The following is a 21546-nucleotide window of genomic DNA, read 5'->3' on the forward strand; positions in this document are numbered from 1 at the left end:
GACGGAGCCTGCACCCTCTGACTTGAAAGGCGAAGTCTTAATCACTGGGCTACCAGGGAAGTCCCCCAACTGTTTATTAAAGCATTTTCCTCCTGGCTGTGACAGAGGCTAAAAGGGGAAGAGTGTTTTTCAGGACTTTTGTGCTGTTACTCAGTCTTAACAGCGTGCTGATTGCCAGCTAAAGAGGATGGCTGTCTCAGCCGTCATTACAGAACCGGGTGAAGAAGGCCTCACTGCCCAAGGGGGAAGACAGGAGGCAGCAAGGGGTGCCTGCAGGCAGGAGCCCAGAGGTTTGCAGTCACAGTGTTGCCCTCTGTTTGTGACCCTCAAACCCTTGCTTTTTCAAAGTGAGGTCTGAGGGCGACCAACAAATGCATCACCTAAGAGTCTGTTAGATTCTCAGGCTCCTCCCTGGACCTGCAGGAGCAGAGTCTGCTTATTTAGGAGGTTTCCAGGTGTTTTGTGGACACATAAAAATCATACAAACCCACTCTCCCTCTCCCCCCAAAAAACTTAGGAGGTGATGTTGGCTGTATCGGAGCATCAGCTCTTAACCCATACCATCAATAAAGCTGCTTTTTCTGTGCGCATATGGTCTCAGCTAAACAAGACCGCATATGGTCTTGTTTAGCTGAGACTGGAACCCAGGTCTTTCATACCCCCATCCCTTACCACTAGCTTCAATGCCTCTTTGATGACCAGTGAGGAAAACTGGTCTATATTCTTGTACCTCTGTGTCACCAAACATTATTAAGCATCTCGAACATTATTAAGCATCATTTTCTAATATGTTGAGAACTATAAAACATGAATAAAGGCAATCAAAGACGATTCAAAGAAATGGAAAGAAATTTCATGCTCTTGGATTTGGAACATTATTGTTAAAATGGTCATACTACCCAAAGCAATCTACAGACCTAATGTGATCCCTATCAAATTACCCATGACATTTTCACAGAACTAGAACAAATAATCCTAAAATTTATATGGAACCATAAAAGACTCAGAACGGCCAAAGCAATCCTGAGGGGAAAGAATAATGCAGCAGGCATAATCCTCCCAGACTTCAGACAATAGTAAAAAGCTACAGTAATCAAAACAGTGTAATACTGGCACAAAAATAGACACATGAATGAATGGAACAGAGGGGCCAGAAATAAACCCACACACCTATGGTCAATTAATCTTCAACAAAGGCGGCAAGAATACACAACGGGAAAAAGTCTTTTTAGCAAGGGGTGCTGGGAAAGTTGGACAGTCAATGGAAATCAATGAAGTGAGAAGACACATACACAAAAATAAACTCAAAATGCCTTAAAGATTTAAACATAAGACATGACATTATAAAACTCTTAGCAGAGAACAAAGGTAAAACATTCTGACATAAATTATACCAATGTTTTCTTAGTTCAGTCTTCCAAGGCAATAGAAATAAAAGCTAAAATAAACGGAATCTAATCAAACTTACAAGCTTTTGCATAGCAAAAGAAACCATAAACAAAACGAAAAGACAGACAATCTACACAGGACTGGGAGTAAATATTTGCAAACAACAGACCGACAAGGACTTAATTTCCAAAATATACAAATGGCTCATACAACTCAACAACAGCAAAGACCAAATAGCTTGATTGAAAATGGGCAGAACTAAATAGATATTCCTCCAAAGAAGACATACAGATGGCCAACAGGCACATGAAAAGATGCTCAACACTGCTAGTTATTAGAGAAATGCAAAGCAAAACTATAATGATGACACCCTGTGATAAACTCTTCTCTCTTGACTGGGCTCCCAGGGAGGTGCTCCTTATCCTGTAAACCCCCAGGAACTTGTTTGACACCCTGTGATAAACTCTTCTCTCTTGACTGGGCTCCCAGGGAGGTGCTCCTTATCCTGTAAACCCCCAGGAACTTGTTCACAGTCTTGCTCATCTATCAGTGTGTATCTGCCAAGACCCTCTTGTTCCTACTCCCACCAGCACGGTGGCAAGCATTTTCTTTATTGCTTGTTCTGAGAGGCAAAGTGGCTGCTTGAACAGAGCCAGAGGCCAGATCCACCTGACACCCTGAGTGCAGGGGCAGTAACTGGATGAAGGAGGCAGAGTCTGCTTGAGTCATCCCACTCCTCTGACACATACAAGCTCATCCTTCTTAGCCTCTTGCAGTACTCTTGCCTGGAAAATCCCATGGACCGAGGAGCCTGGTAGGCTACAGTCCATGGGGTTGCAAAGAGTTGGACACGACTAAGCGACTTCACTTTCAATTACTGGGGCCTTATGAGGCCTGACTCCGGCCCAACCAGGCCTAGATGCTTTAGCTAAGAGCCTTCAAAGTCCTGGAGGCTGACATGTCACCCAGGGTCCAAGATCGGCTCCAAGAAAGCCAGGCCTGTTTCCCAAGTAGAGGGGGCCAGCCCTCTTCCCAGCCCTGTATGGGAGCTCCACAGCCTCAATGCCATCTTGTTTGATACACAGATACTATAGACTTTTCGTTATCTTTCTTATTGTTACAATGTTTTTTAACACAATGAACACACTGTGTTTTTTATTACTCATTTGATTCCTCAAGTTTATTTCAGCAATCACTTGGACAGTCAGTTTGTGTGAAAGCTCCACTTTTCCCCCTTTTCAGATATATTTTCCATTTGGCTATACACAATATATACCTTGGCAAGAAATACAATTCCAAAATCATTCACATAGCATGAGTAATAAATTTGAAATGTATTTTTAAAGTGTTAAAAAAGATGGTTTAAATTTCAAAAAAAGAACTACAAAAAGGTACCACTTCACACCAGTCAGGACGGCCATCATTAAAAAGTACACAAATAGGCCTTCCCTTGTGGTCCAGTGGTTGAGAATCTGCCCGCCAATGCAAGGGTCATGGGTTTGATCCCTGCTCTGGGAAGATCCCACACGCCATGGACCCTGTGCCGCAACTACTGAGCCTGTGCTCTAGAGCCCGGGAGCCGCAACTACAAGTGCCCTGGACCCCAAGGTCTGCAACGAGAGAAGTCACTGCAGCGAGAAGCCCATACCCCACAAGTGGAGAGTGGCCCCCGATCTCCACAGAGAAAGCCCGCAAGCAGCAACAAAGACCCAGCACCACCAAAAATAAAAAAAAAAATCTTAAAAAAAAAGTCCACAAATAACAAATGCTGGAGAGAGTGTGGAGAAAAGGTTACTCTCCTACACTGTTGGTGGGAATGTAAGTTGATGCAGCCATTTATGGCAAAAAGTATGGAGGTTCCTCAAAAAACTAGAGTTCTCATATGATTCAACAATCCTACTCCTGGGCATATATCCAGATACGACTACAATTCAAAAAGATACATGCACTCCCATGTTCATAGTAGCACTATTCACAATAGCCAAGACATGGAAAGAACCTAAATGTTCAACAGATGAATGGATAAAGAAAGTGAGGTACGTATATATGATGGAATATGATTCAGCCATAAGAACACAATAATATTTGCACAATCCAGCAGGACCCTATGGGGCCTTCCCAGATCAGCTACCCCCACTCTCATGTCCTCAGCCGGCTTTTTGTCTGCGAAAAAACTTTAGTCAAAGAATAAATTTAATCAAAGAAGTGAAAAAATTCAGAAAGGAAAACAATGAAGCAAGACAAAATAATAATAGTTTAACCATTGAACAAAATCAAGGACCTTTGGTTTCTCAAGAGCTATAGAGACTATTCTGAGCCATGTCCTTTGAGTTGTTTTGCAGATACTAAAAGGGCCACCAGGTGGGAAAAGTTAACTATTCATATGTTTCCCATAAGCAAGTAGACGCCAAGTCGGTTGGACCCAGGTTAGTGATGTTGAGTTCTGATTACCTTACCATCAGCCAATCAGAAGAACGTCCAGGAGCTGATAACACACCCCACAACCCCCTTCCCTCACTCTGTCTTTAAAACCCTTTCCCTGAAAGCCTTTGGGAGTTTGGGTCTTTCTAGCTGCCCTGGACGGCTTGCTTGGCCCTGTAATAAAGGCTCTAAGGTCCTTTACCACAACCAGGTGTTTGAAATTAGTAGATTGACTTTACTGCCCTGGGGCAAGCAGACCCGAGTTTGGTTCAGTAAAATTTGCAGCAACATGGATGGAACTAGAGATTATCACACTAAATGAAATAAGAAAGAAAAAGGCAAATATCATATGATATCACTTATGTGTAGAATCTAAAATACCACACAAATGATATCTGGGAAACAAACAGGCTCACATGGAGAACAGACTTATGGTTGCTAAGGGGGAGAGGGTGGGGGCACGATGGAGTGGGAGTTTGGAGTTAGCAGATGCAAATTATTATATATAAAATGCACAAACAACAAGGTCCCACTGTGTAGCGCAGAGAACTATATTCAGTATCCTCTGATAAACCGTAATGGAAAAGAATATAAAAACCTATATATAACTGAACCACTTTTCTGTACCGCAGAGATCAACACAACGTTGTAAATCAATTATACTTAATTTAAAAAAAACAAAGTTTGAAAAGCCTTAAGTATGGTCGACCATCCCTACCTTAAGTGTGACAAGGACCTTGAATCATCTGAGTGTCTGCTGTCCTGCTGCAGGAGGGGCGCGAGGGTGCCGGGCACTCACGGTCACCGGTCACCTCCGGGGGAGACGCATGCGAGGCGCCCCGGCTCAGTCTGCAGCCCCGCTGCTCGTCTCGGAGATCTGGAGGCGCCAACTCCCCGCCCACCCCGCCCACAGCCGCCGGCGTTTCCCTGGCGGGGCGGGAGCGCGAATTAAAGCCTCCTGGGCGCCCTGGGCGCTCCGCCCGCCCGCGGCATCACCGCGCAGAGCACCGCGCGCCCGGGTCCCTGCGCTGTCCCCTCGCGACCATGAGAAGCCAGACGCTCCTTCTGCTTTTGCTTCCCGTGCTGGGCGGCCTCGGGGGCTCCACGACCGGTGAGTGGGGCCCCCGGGGAGGGACGCTGAGGGGCGGGGGCAGAGGAGAGCTTGGGGCGCCCTCGCTAGGTGTGCGCCGCGTCTCCCCGGTCCTGCGGTGACCTTTTATCCGGGAGGGCGAGGCTGGACCATCTGGAGGGGCCCCTGTTTCTCAGCCCTTAACTCTTTAACAAGCTCGCTGGGTGGGTTGGCTCAGCGGACCAATTGACTGTCTTCTCCTCTCCGGCCCTCAAGCTGCAGGGTAAGGAAGCTCTCTCACCTGAGTGCTTGGCATACCCTCCCTCCTAGGTTCGTTATTCCCTGAGCGTCCTGGGGACTGGGATTGGCTTTCTAGCCCGGGTCTCTGATGCGCCCGCCGCCAAGGTTTAACCGGGCAGTAAATTTAGCCTCTTGGAGACCCGAGACCTTGGGAGGAGATGCTTCTCTCTACCAACAGCCGCGGGGGCGACGGAGCCTGGTCCTGAGGTGCGGTTAGCAAGCAACTTGGAGCGGCACTTGTTAATACCACTTAGGTGCAGCCGGACCTCAAGGCAAAGGAGAGCTGAGTCGAGTCCCAGCGTCACTGAGACACCCTCAGCTCCCGCAGGGTCGGTAGCTGGTGACTTAGCCGGTGCAGGAGCTGCCCAGCGTTTGTCAGCCCACCTGGCCTGCAGGAGTGCATCTCTCCTGACAGATGCTCCTGATTGGCCCTCAAGGATGGAGGCAGGCTTTAAATCATATGTTCAACTACGCAGGCACTTTCTTGGTCAAGATACTGTGAACTGGTTTGCAGGAGATGGCCCTTCATCTCTGAGTTGTTTGCCTTCCAGGAGCGATTCTAACACTCAGGGTTTTCCCCTAACTTGGTGAAGGGTCTCTCTTGTGGCAGGAAGCCCTTCCACGTGTGTGGTCTGTCTGCGCCACTCCTGAAATGGGATTTAAAGTTATTTACCTTTTTCACTAAGCAGTGTTTCCCGAAGCCTTCTGGTGTGAAGACATCTTTATGACGTCTGTTGTAGAACAGTGTGTGATCTGCTTTGTATATTGTACACAATATACTTTGTATATTGACAGACTATGAGAAAGCTACTGTAAATTTAATATGTGATTAGATTAGTAAAGTTTAAATTTATTCATAGCAAGCATGTACCTAAATTTGAAAAGTCATGTTTGAGACTCATCTACAGATGGTGTGTAGAATCCATGTGCACACTGGGTCTCCAGACTGAGAATCCCCAGGGCAGAATAGTGTTCTAGGTGGGACTCGCCTAGCAGTGCAAGTCTCTGAGGGTTGACTGCAACCCTAACTGGGATCCTTCTGGAAGGATCTGCTAGAAGAGGTGGCAAAAGAACCCAGGAGCATTTACTTGCTGGGTTTATGCCAAGCGATTTTGTGCTCATTTAATCCTTGAATTTTCCTCTTAGAACTACGTATTCACTATCCTCACTTTATAGACAAGAAAAACTGAGGCAATAAGTCTCCCAGGATGATGCTGTTAGTGAGTAATCGAACCAAAACTCCAACTGAGTAGTCTGACGACTGAGCCTGGGATACATCTTAGGGGTTGCTGACCTTACCTGCTCTCAGATGGATGGTTTTGGTCCAGTTAAATGGCATCGCCTGGATAGTATGTGAGTAGCTGGCAAAGTTGTGAGCTATTCAGTAAAAACCAGTACCTTCTGAGTCTTTCAGTTATAATGCAATTTATAAGCCAGCATTTTAAAATCAAACATTGGGTAACCATGCTAAAAGCACTATCTTAGATGGATATAAGTTAAGGCTAAGGTCTGGTCCTTACCAAAGAATGTGAAGTCTATGAAGTGGGTTTCCATTGTCAACTCCCATCACATGGCTTTGCACACAACTTTCCATCCACGTCCACACATTGTCCCCAGAGTAGAACTGCTGGGCCTGCACTGTGTCTTGCAGAAAATTCTACTGAATGGGCCATGCAGTTTATATTTTCTTGGAAAGGATTGACATTTTCTCTCTGAAAGTTAGGACAAAGAAGTAAACTAAATACAGTCAGGCCTTTCCAGTGTTTTCCTTTGAGCACCAAATCCATAACAGACTTATATTTGACCATTACTCATTCAGAGTTGATAAACTCAAGTTCATGATGAGAATAAAACCGATAATATAAATCAATGTCCTGCAAATAACTGAAAACTTAAGTGTATGTAACCAGGCCGCTAGAGGCTTATAAAGATGCCATGTAGGACCTCAAACCCTAACTTCACTTAAAGTTATATCTACACATATCTAAAAGTAAAGTATGGTCAAGTGCTTTGAGCCCAAACCTCTAAATTTGCAACTGTTCATACTCTGAGTTTTTAAGGCCAAATCAGACCTGGAGGAAGTAGTCATATTTTGTCAAAGCAGAAGTGCAAGTCTGAGCCATTCTAACAGGACAACAAGGAGGTGGATGACAGCCCTCCAGCAGCAATTCCACAGCATCAGAGAAAATGGTCCCCAAGGATCATCACTGGTGAAATCGCATGGGTTTTTAGGGTACTGAACTCACTAGTGTTCTCCTTGGTAGTCAGGAAGGTCTTCCAAAGAGAACACTGACTTCAGCTTATCATGAAAAGGTCTCCTGGGCCCAAGGAAGCCGGGAACTCTGATGGCTTTGCTTCTTGGTCATCCAATGCAGATGAAATACAGTGTCATGCGACGAGGCAAGCTGCATGTGGTGGGAGGTGCATTCCTGTGGCCTGGCTCTGCAACGGAGAGCGGGAGTGCCCGGACGGGGCGGACGAGCAGTGTGGTGAGCAGTCTCCCAGCTGTGTTATGTATCATGCTCTCACCTACACCTGGTCCATAGTGCTACATGCCTGGTTGACAGTTCTCTTGGTTTTTCACCATCTTAGGAAGTGTTCTAAAACGTTGGGAGCTCTGGGTTGTTGCAAGCTTTTGGTGGGGAAGGCCAGGGATGTATCTTAAAGTATTGGTAACCCTGCTGTGCAAACATGTGGAGGGAGACTTGGGATGGAAAAATCCAGCAAGAGTCTGGCTCCTCATCTTAAATTCAGACCTAAACATCTGAGACAGTGTTACTCAAACGGGAATACTAAAGGGATTCACTGATAGAAAACCCCTGCATTGTGTACACAATTGTGTGTTGTGTATAAAAGTTGAAGTAGTTTATTGTATATAAAAGTGTTTATTGTATATAAAAACTTTATTGTATATAAAATTGTGTGTACACAATTGTGTACACAATTACTTTTATATACAGTAAACTACTTCAACTTTTATATGCTTAGAGCTTTTATGTGACTGAAAAACAGCTTTCAAGTTGGGGACAAAAACTATAAAATCAACAGAAGTCAGTTAGCCATTTGGTAAACGTCTTCCTGAAATAAATTTCGAGTCCGTCTCTGCTGAGAGAATTTAAAACCCCAGAAGGGAGGCTGGAGGACTTGTGTGAAGGAAGCTTCTCACTCGGTGCCAGGCACCTGGGGGTGCAGTGAATAAATATGAGGGCGGATGTTCCTCATTAAAAGAGGAAAACCCCCACAGTACTGGGTGAGTGCTCCCTTCATGCACATCCCTGGGGTGGTCACTTACTGTAATTTAACATGATATCTCGAATATCAAAATGTGTACTATTACAGGTTAGGGTAAAATTTCAGACTTGCCGAAATGCCTTGCGCTTGAGTGCCCCAGACACTTCAGCCCAGCTCCTCAAGTTGACTTGCTTCGGCCTGAAGCCAGACTTTGGTGGAAATACTGAAGGTCTAATTAGGCCCCCAACCCCAGTTCCCAGGTTGCCTGAGGTCTTAATAGAGTCTCAAATGTCAAAAGAAATCAGAGTAGCAAACCTATAAAACTGATAATTTAGGGGCCACTAGCCACATGTGAGGATTTAAATTTATTTAAATGAATACAAATAAAGTTCAATTTCTGGATCGTACTGGTCACATTTCAAGAGCTTAATGGCCGCATGTGACTGGTGACTGCCATTTGGGACAGCAGAGATGTAAAATGCTTCCATTGTCACAGAAGGTTTTAGTGGACAGTGGTGTTCTAGAAGAATAATGGGAAAGAGATGTTAGATTTTTTATTTTTTAAACTTTTTATGTTGTACTGGGGTATAGACGATTTACAATGTTGTGATGGCTTCAAGTGAACAGCAAAGGGACTCAACCATATATGCATATCTATATCTAGATATATGAGGTGATGTCTACTGATCTGCTGACTGATTGCCCGCAAGGTAGGGCTACTGAATGATGTCGTCGAAAATAACATGAAAGGATGGGCTGGTTTAGGGTTCACTCCAGGGACAAATAAGGAATGAATTACTCCTTTGCTAATGAAAATACCTGATATGAAATCCAAATTTAAAAGCTGATAGTGCCCTGACAAGCACTTCTTCCTCTGTTCCGCTCCGTGGACACTGCCGCTGACCCACAGAGGAGGTGTGCCGTGGACACCCGCAGGCCTGGCAGTGTGATGATGGAAGATGTATTTCCTCCCACTGGCTTTGTGATGGTGTTGGCGACTGCTTAGATGGCTCTGATGAGGTTAACTGTGGTGTGTACAGCTTATCTTTTTATCTACGGTCACATTCTGTTTATTAGCTGCATTGATTAGCATCAACTGTCTTAAGTGAAGCCCGTCACAAAGTTGCCTTCTGCCTATATGCTAAACCCAGACTTTACATTGTCTCCCATATTGCAGATGCCTGTTTTCACTCACTTCTCCATTTTTCAAAACTACCTAAAATTAAGATTACTAGCTTGGGACTTCCTGGCGGTCCAGTGGTTCAGACTTCACCTTCCAATGCAGGGCGTATGGATTTGATCCTGGTTGGGAAGCTAAGATCCCACATGCCTTTCAGCCAAAAAACTGAAACATAAAACAGAAAGAATATTGTAACAAATTCAATAAAGACTTTAAAAATGGATCACATCCCCAAAAAAAGTCTTAAAAAAAAAAAAGATGATTAGCTTTATTGACTTAAAACCTATTTTGGGGTGAAACGTCAGATCACAAAATTATGGCCACATCTCTGATAGCTCCCATCCCCTCCCATTCTTGGTTTTCTTAAATTCATGAGCAAATAATAAATCGCTAAATAATAAGGTCATGACTGGGGTGTTCTACCTCACCCAGCTAACTCCTGCCTTTTAGAGAGAAGGACGGGATGCCCACATCCGAAAACCCAGTGTCCAGGAGATCCGTGGTGCCGAGATGCCTGGGACCCCTGCGATGTCAGTGAGGACTGTGGAGGGCGGTTCGGGGATGCGCTCTGCCCCCAGCACCGCTGTCTGAGTGGGCAGTGGCAGTGCAGGAATGGGCTGTGTATCCCGGACAGCTGGCGGTGTGACGGCGTGGACCACTGCGGGGACGCCTCAGACGAGCAGGGCTGTGGTGAGTCTCTGCCCGCCCCACCTTTCATTAATGGAAAGGTTGGCCCATGTGGGCTCCTTTCTGCAAGCAGTGCTTTAATCCCTATGACTGAGACTCCCATCTTATATCTAAACATGGGGTGTTTCCTAGCAATAACCAAGATTTCCTTATCCATGGAAACATAAAGCAGTGCTTAAATAGCAACTGCAGTGGACACTTGCAGCACGGCCCAGACTGTTTCCGCTGTTCAAGTCTGGCCAACTCGCAGAACACCTGAGCGCCAGCATCCGGAGGCAGTCTCCTAACAGATGCCTACATCCTTGTGTGGTGAATATGGAAAGAGAACATTCGTCACTAAAAAATAGAAAGCCTCCCCCAAACATGGTGATTGCTACATTCCCCCCCTTTTTTTATCCTCAATACACAGTGTAGCAGAACCTCCAATTTTTTTAATGAACTTCAGTACCTTTCAGTATTCTTCCCTAGAGTTAAATCTGTAATAGTAAGTGTGTTCAGATTCTAACATTTTTATCATAATTTATAACCTGGTTTCTTAAGAGAGTATTTTTTTAGGGCTCATGTTATCTGACTTTAATATGACTTCAATTAGAACTATTTAATGCTAGCTCAGTTCAATTTTAATATGATTTCAATCCAGTGTTCTGATGTCTTAACATTGTTGCTATTGAGTCTTAAGTCCCAGTTCCTGAAAATTCTGCTTAATAAGATAACTTCCTTTCCAGCCTAGACTTGCCTTGGGTTATAGAAATAGTGCCACCTCCCTTCCTGGCTGGAAGACTTGTCTATTTTTACTACCACCCCAAATATTAATGAAAAGAATGCTTAACTTCCTACACAGCTTCCTGCCCAGAAGGCATGGTTGGATGTGATGAAGGAAAATGCATTCTAGAATCCCTGATGTGTGATGGGGAAGTGGACTGCACAGATGGTACTGATGAACCCATCACATGTGGTAAGAAATCAATTGCTCTGCTTAACATAGGAGAGAGGAGAGTAAGATGAAACAAGCCAGTACCTTAGTTATCATGGGGGTTACTCTCTGAGACAACTCTTAGGCTCAAACTCCTTTAGAAGCAGTTATCCTTCAGTGATGGATCCCTTACAAGTTCCAGCCCTTGGCTTTGGTCTCCTGAATTCAAGGAAATGTTACCTGAACTGTAAAAATTGAGGGCCATTCTATGTTATAGCTTTATGGAACTAGATTAGCTAAATAGCCCCCAAACCACAGGGCTCCTAAAATTCTGGAATAAGGAACATAAACTTTGCCACAAAGAAGCAAATCATTTGTTCAAGACGAAAGGGCAAATTCTCTAAAGATTTAGCCAAAGAACTGAGGAATGATGAACCTATTTGCAGGGCACCAATGGAGACACAGACAAGAGAGAACAGATTTATGGACACAGTTAGGGGTAGAAGGGAGGAGAGGGAGGGATGTATGGAGAGAGTAACATGGGATGTATGGAGAGTAACATTCCCATATGTAAAATAGATAGCCAGTGGGAATTTGCTGTATGACTCAGGAAACTCAGACTGGGGCTCTATCAACCTGGAGGGGTGGGATGGGGAAGGAGGTGGGGGGGTGGTTCAAGAGGAAGGGGACATAGGTATACCTATGGCTGATTCATGTTGATTGGCAGAAGTCAACACAATACTGTAAAGCAATTATCCTTCAATTAAAAATAATTTAATTTTTAAAAAAAGAACTGAGAAAGACTTTCTTGATGAGGAGGAACCTTCTGAACAGGCAGCTCGCAGCTCTGACTTTTAAATCCTGGTGGTTCTTATGATTAAAATCACTGTTGGTTCCAGTTGGGGCAGAGGAAGAGGGGCATCTGTCCCCAGTTATTTTGTCATCTGTCTCTCACTTCCCCCTAAATCGATCTTAGACGTTATGGTGCAAGCCCTTTTAGTACTATTAAAGGCCGTGAAAGAAGCTTTGCACTTAAGAGATACTAAAAGCATAAATAGTAGAACCCAAAATACAGGCTTCTGTTCCTGTATAGGTAATTCATACATCACTTCCTGAACGAATGGTCCCAGCTGTCTATAGACTCTAGAGAAAATAGAAGAGAGGTTGCTGGTCCCTCCATGGGTGAACTGCACACCCACACTTGGAATAGTCCAGATGGTCCACCCTTCCCCAGCTCTGTGATTCCGAACTCTCCCTCTTCTCTGGGAACGAGGGCGGGGTCAAAGCTTACCTTTAGCCAGTCATCTGCTCCTCACACAAGTATGGAAGGTTGTGACACAGCATGGTTTATAAAGCATTTGATCCTGACCATGTTCATCTGTACTGACCACTGTCCTGTCTCTACCAGGGAAAAACTGCTCTCTGGCCAACGGGGGCTGCGAGGGGCAGTGCGGGGACTCACCCTGGGGAGTCCGGTGTTCATGTGCAGCCGGATGGCGGCTACAGCCTGATGGTCAGAGCTGCGGAGGTCAGAATTCTTTGGGCTCATCTTTACAAGCTCTCATTGGACTGCCTTAGCATTCGCCATTTTCATCCTTTTTAATGTGCATTTTGATGTACATCCACAGTGTTGTGCAACAATCACACTATTTCCAGAACTTTTTCATCATCCCAAACTCTGTGCCCATTAAGCAATAACTGTCCCCCTTCCCTGGTAAACTGTATTGATTTTCTACCTATGAATTCATCTGTTCTAGTACTATGTATTGGGCTTCCCTGGTGGCTCAGATGATAAAGTGTCTGCCTGCAATGTGGGAGACCTGGGTTCGATCCCTGGGTTGAGAAGATCCCTGGAGAAGGGAATGGCTACCCACTCCAGGATTCTGGCCCAGAGAATTCCATGAACTGTATAGTCCATGGGGTCGCAAAAAGTCAGACATGACTGAGTGACTTTCACTTTCAGAGAGTTCAAGCTGCCTCCAAAACACATATAACTGAATGGAAATTGAAGGCCTCACTCACCTCATTCCTGGGTCGGGAAGATCCCCTGGAGAAGGAAATGGCAACCCACTCCAGTACTCTTGCCTAGAAAATCCGTGACAGAGGAGCCTAGTGGGCTACAGCCATGGGGTTGGAAAGAGTCGGATACAACTAAGCAACTTCAGTTTCACTTTCTTTCAGTACTATGTGTAAGTGGTACTATGTATAAGTTTCTGGCTAACTTCACTTAGCTTGTCGTTAAGGTGCATTCACGTTGAAGAGGTATCAGAATTTCCCTCCTCTTTTAAGGCCAAATAATATTCCATTGCATGCATACAGTTTGTTCTTTGTATATGCAGGCTCCACATCTGCAGATTCAACCAACTGCAGATTGAAGATACTGGGGTGGGGGTGGTGTGAGATGTGGGATTCTAGAAAGTTCCAAAAAGCAAAGCTTGAATTTGCTGTCTGCTAGCAACTGTTTACATTGTATTAGGGATTATGAGTGCTCTAGAGAGGACTTCAAGTATATGAGAGAGAGCATGTGCATAGGCTATATGCCAATACCAAACTACTTTATATAAGAGACGTAAGCATCCGTGGATTTTGGTATTCTCTGGGGGTCCTGGAACCAATCCCCTGTGGATACCAAGAGATGGCCGTGTGTCACAGTTTGTTCATCCATGCATATGTTGATGCACACTTGGGTCATATCCACCCTTTGGCTATTGTGGACAATGCTGCTATAAACACTGGTGTGCAAACATTCAGTGAGTCCCTGCTTTCAATACTATGTCACATGATAAATTCTATGTTTAACTTTTTGAGAAACCATCAAACTTTTCCATAGAGGCTGCACCAGTTGACATTCCCACGAGCAGTGCACATGGGTTCTGATTTCTGCACATCCTTGCAGCTCATTCTAAATTGGGCTCTGGCTGGCTTGAGATGGGTCACGTCCCCAGGAATGCTGCTAGGGTAACAGGGACGCACATCTAGGGTCCGTGTATCGATGGTTCTGCTGCAAGGCACTCATACACATGGGAATCCTATGGACATGGGGATTTCCTGTCCTAGGACCCACACAGTCATCTCCACTTAATGCATGCTCCATAAGCATCTGAAAAGTGGCCCCAAAGAACAAAAATACTTGAGAGCGTTCCTCAGTCTTCGCTAATTTCCAGCTCTTTGTCATCAGATGTGGATGAGTGCTCGACGGCATACAGCCCCTGTGGCCAGCTATGTCACAACACACGCGGCTCTTACTCCTGTGGTTGTATTCGAGGTTACCGGCTCCACAATGGCACTGACTGTCGAGTTACAGGTGAGTTTCAGTACTGTAAACAAAATGGAGGCCCTGCTCTATCCTGGGCAGCGTTTAGGTAAGAGTGATATAGACGATTCACTTCAGGGTCTGGTATTAGAGATGACTCCTCTCTTTCCATAAATAAGCTGTTGTTATAATGTTCGTTGATCAGTTTTGAGTATCAGTTGCTATTATGTGTCTTTAAAATGATTGGGCTTTCCAGGTGGCACTAGGGGTAAAGAGAAGGAAACACAAGAGACATGGGACATGGGTTCCATCTCTGGGTTGGAAAAACCCCCTGGAGGAGGGCATGCAAACCCTGGAGAATCCCATGGACAGAGGAGCCTGGTGGGCTACATTCCCCTGGGTCACAAAGGGTCAGACATGACTGAGATGACTTAGCACACGTGCTTGTCTTTAAAACGACTTAGTTTTCCTGTAGGATCTACAGCTAGGTGCTCCAGAGACCAGCTGATTATCTGAGTTTGTCCTGTGCCACTTCCACGATGGGACACTTAATTATATTTGGCTGTTGTCTGTAAGGCCTGGAGAGGACCTCTGTCTAGGGGCGAGGGGCTGAATCTGAAATCAGGCAAAAAAGTTCCCAAGATTCATTTCAATGTGCCAGAGTTCAGAGGAGGAATTGAGGCTTCAGGTGGTCAACCAGGTCTCCTCTAGATCCACCTTAGTCCAGACTTCAGAGATAAGTAGGTTTTGGCATGAGCCACTAGCCAACGTCTTTAGTTAAGGAGAATGGTGTGAAAGAAAGTTTCATAGTCATGAGTCACCTTCTATCTATTGCAGATGATGCTGTTAAAATTCTTATTGCAGCAGATAGAGAACTTGGTATCCTGGATCGAGGAACAGGCATCTATGAGACACTGGTACCTGTAAAATCACGGCCTACTTCTGTTGCATATGATCTAGAGAGAAGCATGTACTTCTGGGTGGATGAAGTCTTAAATGTGTTTGTTCTTGGGAATCCAAACCCTGCTTCTCTCTATCCAGGTATATTTCTTGATATTAAGAGTTCTAGCTTCTTTAAGCTACTTAAACATGGTGTGAGAAACGTATGTTCATCAGGACATCTTCTGTGACTCACTTGTCATGAATCATGAGAGTAAGATTTAAGTCTATGTAACTTAGTTCTATAGGAGCTTGGTAGAGTATAACCTGAGATGAGATTGTTAAGCAGTATGGAAAGTATAGAGATGTGGGCTCAGGCCAAGGTTAGTCTCAGCTCCATCACTTGGTATATGACCCTGAGCAAGTTGTTAATTCCTTTGAATCACCATGTAAAAGATGAAGATAACAGCACTTGTCTCATTGGGTAAGTGTGGGGATTAAGGGGAAGAAGAGCTTAGCATAGTCCTGGATGTGCAAAAATCCTCTGCTGGCAGTTAAGAGGTAGCATTCATCACAGCCTTCCCAGAAAAAATATCAAAAGCTTTGATAATGAATATTGTCCCAAACTGAGGTCACATTCTCCTGGATGTCTTGGTTACACTTCTCCTAAGGCCTTTGTCTTTCCTTACTGTAAATTGGGAATAACACCTCACACAGCAGTAGCTCTCATTCATCCCCTGTATCCTGTTGGACTCATTACGTGACTTGAGATCAGAAGGTGTAGAAAAATTTTGTCTGAGTCTCTTTTTTCAAGGTGAGACGGGCATAGGAGAGCACAGAAACAAGAAGCTGTCTCTTGTAATCCCCAGAACTTAAAACCATCAACAGTATCTCTTTGGACTGGTTCACGGGGCAGTTGTATTGGGCTAGCAGCTTTGCCAGGGTCATCTGTGCTGGTTTAAGTGATGGCAGAGGCTACATCAGAATCTTGGAAAAGGATCTTGTGCCAGAGCAACTCATAGTGTTTCCTGCAAAGAAGTAAGTCACGCTTTCTTCTGAATAAATTCCAAATCCTTGGTTGTCTTAGGTATTTAAGTTAAGAGAACAGGTCAACCTTTTCGACCTAGGTCTCATTTGCTCCAAAAAATTCTTAACTTTGAAGTCTAAATTGAACACCATAGAGCCAAATTTTTCAAAGTCTACTGAGTCTGAGAGCAAAAGTCTCCAGCATTCTGACCAGTGGAATGATAAGAGGTCTGTGTGAGCGACCAGGGCAGCCTGGCTGGTCAGAATCGTACACATGCCCTGTAGTGGATTCTCTAACCCTTGTGTCTTTGTTCATCTCAGGTACCTGTATTGGGTAAATCGAGGTGGGAAAAGCCTGAGGACTATCGAAACGGCAGGGATGGATGGCTCTGATAGGAAGGTGCTGGTGGTGGTCAACATGGAGGAACCCACAGGGCTGACGCTGGACCATGTGGCCAGCAGACTCTACTGGATCAGTGAATACAAAGAGGTACCATGGATGGGTCAGGAGGAAAAGGTAAACCTGTTTGGTAGGGGTAAAGGGTTCTTTTGAGTGCAGAGTTCTCTTATGTGTTGCATCAACCTTCTGGCCATGAAAACCGAGAAAAGCCCAGCATCTTCAGATGGAACTGGACTGTATCAACACAGGTTGGGAGACTCTGTGACTTTCTTAAACTCTCTGCAGTCAAACTCAGCACTGGAATTTCTTGGTTGTCTAGGTCACGTTCTGTGTGGTACCTGGGATATAAAATGTTTTAAGATGGCAAAAAACAAACAAACAAACATGCAGTTACTTAAGTACCTCAGTGACTTCTGCCCACATTTCTAGGTTTTCGTATTACAGGTCGTGTTATCTTATCTTTGAAACCGTCAAACTAAAAGACCAGTTGGACATGAGAGCTGAAAGCACAGGCTTGGGAGTCATATTTTTAAGCCTATTTCTTCCAGCTGTGATTTCTGGTTACTTAGGGTGCCTCTTTGAGCTCTTCTTGCCCTCTCTGGAAAGAGAGAGAACGCCTGCCTCGGAAGGTGGTTGGGGAATGTAGCTGAAGGATTTGGTACAATGTCTGATGCAGATACTAAGTTATAGTAGCTACTTGTACAAGATTTGTGACCCTATTTGATACAAGAAGCAGCCCAATCCTCTGCCTTTGGCATTAATCTCTGCAGATCCCAAGATAACTTCATCTCTATCAAACTGATATGAAAACATGTTTAATTGGTATCCAAGAAACTGAGGTATGCTAAGATGGTCACCCCCCCCTTGCTGCCACACTCTCAAGAGACCCTGTAACCCTTCAGTCCATAGAGACAGTGAACGTGGATGGCTCCGGGAGGCACACCTTTCCCAAGGTCTTCCTGGAAGATGATGATCCAGTGGGACTGGCAGTATTTGAGAACTCTTTCTTCTGGGCAAATAAACTACAGCTGTTTCGTACTTCACCCCATACGATAAAGGAGAGAGAGGTGCTGCTAAATGCTTCCGTATCTGCCTTCTTGGTACTCCACCAATCCCAACAGCCTAAAAGTAAGTCTCATCACTTGCTTTCAAAACACTCATGAATCAGAACTCACACTAAATGGAAACCCCCCCTAAATTACTACCTCCATCTGTTGTTGGAACTTGCTATTTTAGGGCCGGGGAAATGTTCTGGGTATCGTTCCAGACGTACCCAGGACTTTTGAGTAAGATGAACAGAACGAAAATATCTGCTGGAAAACTTGTTCCAGGCACATACCTGGCTTTTATCTAACATAGCAACCAGAGTTTTAACATACAAAACATCTGAGTTTTAATACACAAAACGGGGGATGCGCTGTTCACAAAAGGACTAGAGTAGCTTTCTCACTGACACATCAGTTGATAACAGAAAATGGAACCAAGCTTGGCATCCTGCTTATAGGAGGAGGTCACATGTTTGTTGACTAGGACTTAAAAGCTTGTTAATCTGAAATTGTCAGCTTCAACTCAGATTATACTTCTTCATGGTCCAAGAAACTAATTAAAGTGGAGAACTGGGAACCACTATTTACCTCCTATCAGTAAGCTAGACAGTTATTTTGCCTTAACTTGGAGGGGGATGATACTGTTGGTTGAAGCTTTCTTAGGCTGAGCTTATTGTAGAGAGGTCATAGTCACCATCTGAAAGATAGGGGACCCCAGGAGTTTTAAGGTCAGCATGCCTAATTTAGAGGGTGAAAAATATATTGGGATTCCTTTTAAAGCAAAAATGCCTTAATTCCTTTGAGTCTTAAGTTTTGAACTGGTTTGGATAAATCCATCTGAAATTGTGTCCAACCTGTTTTCCCTTTAAAACAGGTAAATACCCAGCATACGTTCCAGGTTCTTGCAGCCACTTGTATCTCCTGTCCCCCGTCCATCCCAAGGGCTATAAGTGTGTTTGTCCAGAAGGGATGTTTCTTTTACCTTCCGGCACGTGTAGTGGTAAGGATGCTGGGGGAAGTGGGTTTGGCTCAAGAAGCCACATTCTGTGGTAGGTCTGAAAATAGTGTCACTTCTGTTTTGGAATTAATCACTTTTGTCCTGAAAGCACAAGAGTTTTGTTATCAAAAGACCTTGATTAGGTTTTTTATTGTATTATAAGTATGCATAACAAAAGGTACCACTGTAAGTGTGGTATTCAGTGGCATTAAGTATATTCATATTTTTGTGCAACCATCACCTTCCTCCTTGGTCTCCAGAACTTTTTCATCTCCCCAAACTGAAATTCTATTTCTCTTAAACAATAACTCCTCATTCCCTTCTCCCTCCAACCCCTGGCAATCACCATTCTACTTCCTGTCTCTGAATCTGACTACTGTAGGTACCACATCTAAGTAAAACGGTACAGTATTTGTCATTTTGTGACTGGCTTTTTTTTGACTTACTATTATATCTTCAAAGTTCATCCATGTTATAACATGTGCCAGAATTTCCTTTTTAAGGTGAAATAATATTCCATTGTATGTAGATACTACATTTTGTTTATACATTCACCTATCAATGGATATTTGGGTTCAGTCATTTTTAAAAGAAGAAAAAATAGCTTATACTACTCAGTTCTCCCCTGGAGAAGGAAATGGCAATCCACTCCAGCACTCTTGCCTGGAAAATCCCATGGACGGAGGAGCCTGATAGGCTACAGTCCATGGGGTCGCAAAGAGTCGGACACGACTGAGCGACGTCACTTACTTATTCAGGTTTACATGAAAGACTAATGACTAAGTTGGTGTAAGAAAGGAGCCCTCTACAGTCCTATGACTATAGTACTTTCTGACTCTTGTAAGCAGAGTGTCTGCTTTAACATTGTTAACATAATTCCTCATGTCACTGTTCCATCTTTGAAACTGTAAAGGCTACATAATCGGTTGAACATCACTGCCCAACTCCTTGAATTTTTCCTATAGAACACTGAGGTTCTAAGAAGAATAAATGATATAAATATGTTGATGCTCTAACTGCCTTTGTAGAAGGCAATTCACAATGGGTAGCCATGGAGCGTGATTATGGTGTAATAAGCCGTTGTGCCAAACACAAGTCTTAGCTTAAAATGTTTCTGAACCTTATACACAGTTAAGCACCCAGGTAACTTTTCTTTAGATAGGCAGCAGAGCTTAAAATTCTTTGTGTTGAAATGTGTGTGCTATAGGCAAGGATTTGATGACCTTACTGATCAAACAGTAACGATGAGGCCCTAATCCTCAGGATTCTATGTTAATCTTTTCGCAGAAATTTAAAGGCGTTGGTGCCTTGGGGAGACTGAGCAGTGCTTTCATTTGCCCAAATGACTTCCTTCTCTAAGGAAGCCAAGGCATTCATGTTGTATGTACGTGCTTCAGAAGCAAACTTTATAAGATCCTAGAATTCTAGGGAAGCCTCAACTTGAGAGAGCAATGTTGTTTCAGAGGGGAGCATGGGGCTTTTCTGACAAATGCTCGAATAGTACATCTCTCTTTTTCTTCCGTAGAGTTTAAACTAGTGTTTTCCTCTGGCAAACGCCTCTACTTGTTGAAAGTTGGCTTTATGGGAACTGCTATAGAGAGAAGCCTAGTTCAAGAGCATCCAAGGAACATCTACTTGCTGGATATTGACTGGAAAAGAAACCTCATCTACTGGACAGATACCCAGGGACATCTGTTTCGCTCAACTGGCTACCTGGGGGACAAGCAAGAGATTTGGACAGAACGTACAGGTAGCTTGGGTTGGTTATTTTGAAGTTTTTCCTTTATTTTCTGGCTCTAAATTTAAGTAGGCTCCCAAACATCTCCAAACCCTACTTGTCTCTGATCTGAATCAAGCTTAATACCAAAGAATGGTTCTTAACTAAGTTAAATATTAAGTGTCTGTGATTTACCCTTGTTCTTATGAAGGGTGTGCAGACTCTTAAATGGCTACCATGATTTGGGAAATACTGAGGTCAGTGATAAGGGTTTTAAAATTCTACTTTTCTGGCCTTACATCTGGATAGGATGGAAACAGACCTTAAATACTTCAACTTTGCATTGCAGATTTTTCTTACACTAATTTAGAAGCAATTTGCAATGCAGATTTCAGAGAGAACTAGCAAGATATTTTCTTAATTTGATAATATATACTTTCTCTCCCCTCCCACACTCCTACATGGCATACCCCACCCTTAGCTCCCTGTACTCAGCCTAAATGAAAATATCTGCTTTATAAAAGAAAACTGAGAGGTGAGTTCCAGGGTGAGTAATCTGATTTCTGAATGCCTGTACTGTGGGTATTCTAAGTGCCAAGGAACTGCTTTACTATATGAAGTGCTATATTGGAATCCATGTTCCCAAGACACCCTTCAGATCAGTGGCTGATGCCTTAATCCGTATGGAAGTGGAATGGCATCAGACATTTCCTGCCCCCCCCCCCTTTGTTTAGGACACAGTTTGTGTTGCAGAATTGCTTGGTGTGGGGGGAAGTAGCACATGTCTGGTGTCACAAGTACTGAGGTATAGTAAAGGGTTTCCCAGGTGGCACAGTGGTAAAGAATCCACCTGCCAATGCAGGAGACACAAGAGACGTAAGTGCAATCCCTGGGTTGTGAAGATCCCCTGGATGGCAACCCACTCCCGTATTCTTGCCTTGGAAATCCCATGGACAGAGGAGCCTGGCAGGCTACAGTCTGCGGGGTCACAAAGAGTCAGACATCCCTGAGTGACTGAGCACATTCACACACAGAGAT

The 21546-nt window shown here is 44.1% G+C and overlaps 2 protein-coding genes and 1 long non-coding RNA gene across 3 annotated transcripts in view; all 3 read left to right on the forward strand.

The window, feature by feature from the left end:
• LOC108634071 (very low-density lipoprotein receptor-like) lies at positions 8391-12768 on the forward strand. The gene is made up of 6 exons (XM_018041767.1): positions 8391-8429; positions 8519-8639; positions 9321-9440; positions 10041-10280; positions 11119-11232; positions 12599-12768. Exons 1-6 carry the CDS (start codon positions 8391-8393, stop codon positions 12766-12768), a joined length of 804 nt encoding a protein of 267 aa, XP_017897256.1.
• LOC108634099 lies at positions 14374-16866 on the forward strand. The gene is made up of 3 exons (XR_001917377.1): positions 14374-14494; positions 15281-16360; positions 16670-16866. It is a non-coding gene; the product is annotated as an uncharacterized LOC108634099 (long non-coding RNA).
• LOC102173362 (low-density lipoprotein receptor-related protein 1B-like) overlaps positions 17323-21546 on the forward strand; it is a 28009-nt gene continuing 23785 nt past the window's right edge. The window contains exons 1-3 of the mRNA XM_018041768.1: positions 17323-17876; positions 18669-18794; positions 20317-20541. Of these exons, the coding sequence (XP_017897257.1) occupies positions 18764-18794; positions 20317-20541 (256 nt within the window). The 5' untranslated portion in view covers positions 17323-17876; positions 18669-18763. The remainder of the gene's footprint in view (positions 17877-18668; positions 18795-20316; positions 20542-21546) is intronic.

Source organism: Capra hircus, chromosome 27, assembly GCF_001704415.2.
Source record: "Capra hircus breed San Clemente chromosome 27, ASM170441v1, whole genome shotgun sequence".
Lineage (NCBI taxonomy): Eukaryota > Metazoa > Chordata > Mammalia > Artiodactyla > Bovidae > Capra > Capra hircus.

Excerpts from the sequence above, each read along its gene's own strand:
- LOC108634071 (XM_018041767.1), top strand. The coding sequence starts at position 8,391 with ATGTTCCTCATTAAAAGAGGAAAACCCCCACAGTACTGG. Across the intron at positions 9,441-10,040 it reads CTCTGATGAGGTTAACTGTG|AGAGAAGGACGGGATGCCCA; the intron begins GTGTGTACAGCT and ends CCTGCCTTTTAG. Across the intron at positions 10,281-11,118 it reads CTCAGACGAGCAGGGCTGTG|CTTCCTGCCCAGAAGGCATG; the intron begins GTGAGTCTCTGC and ends CTTCCTACACAG.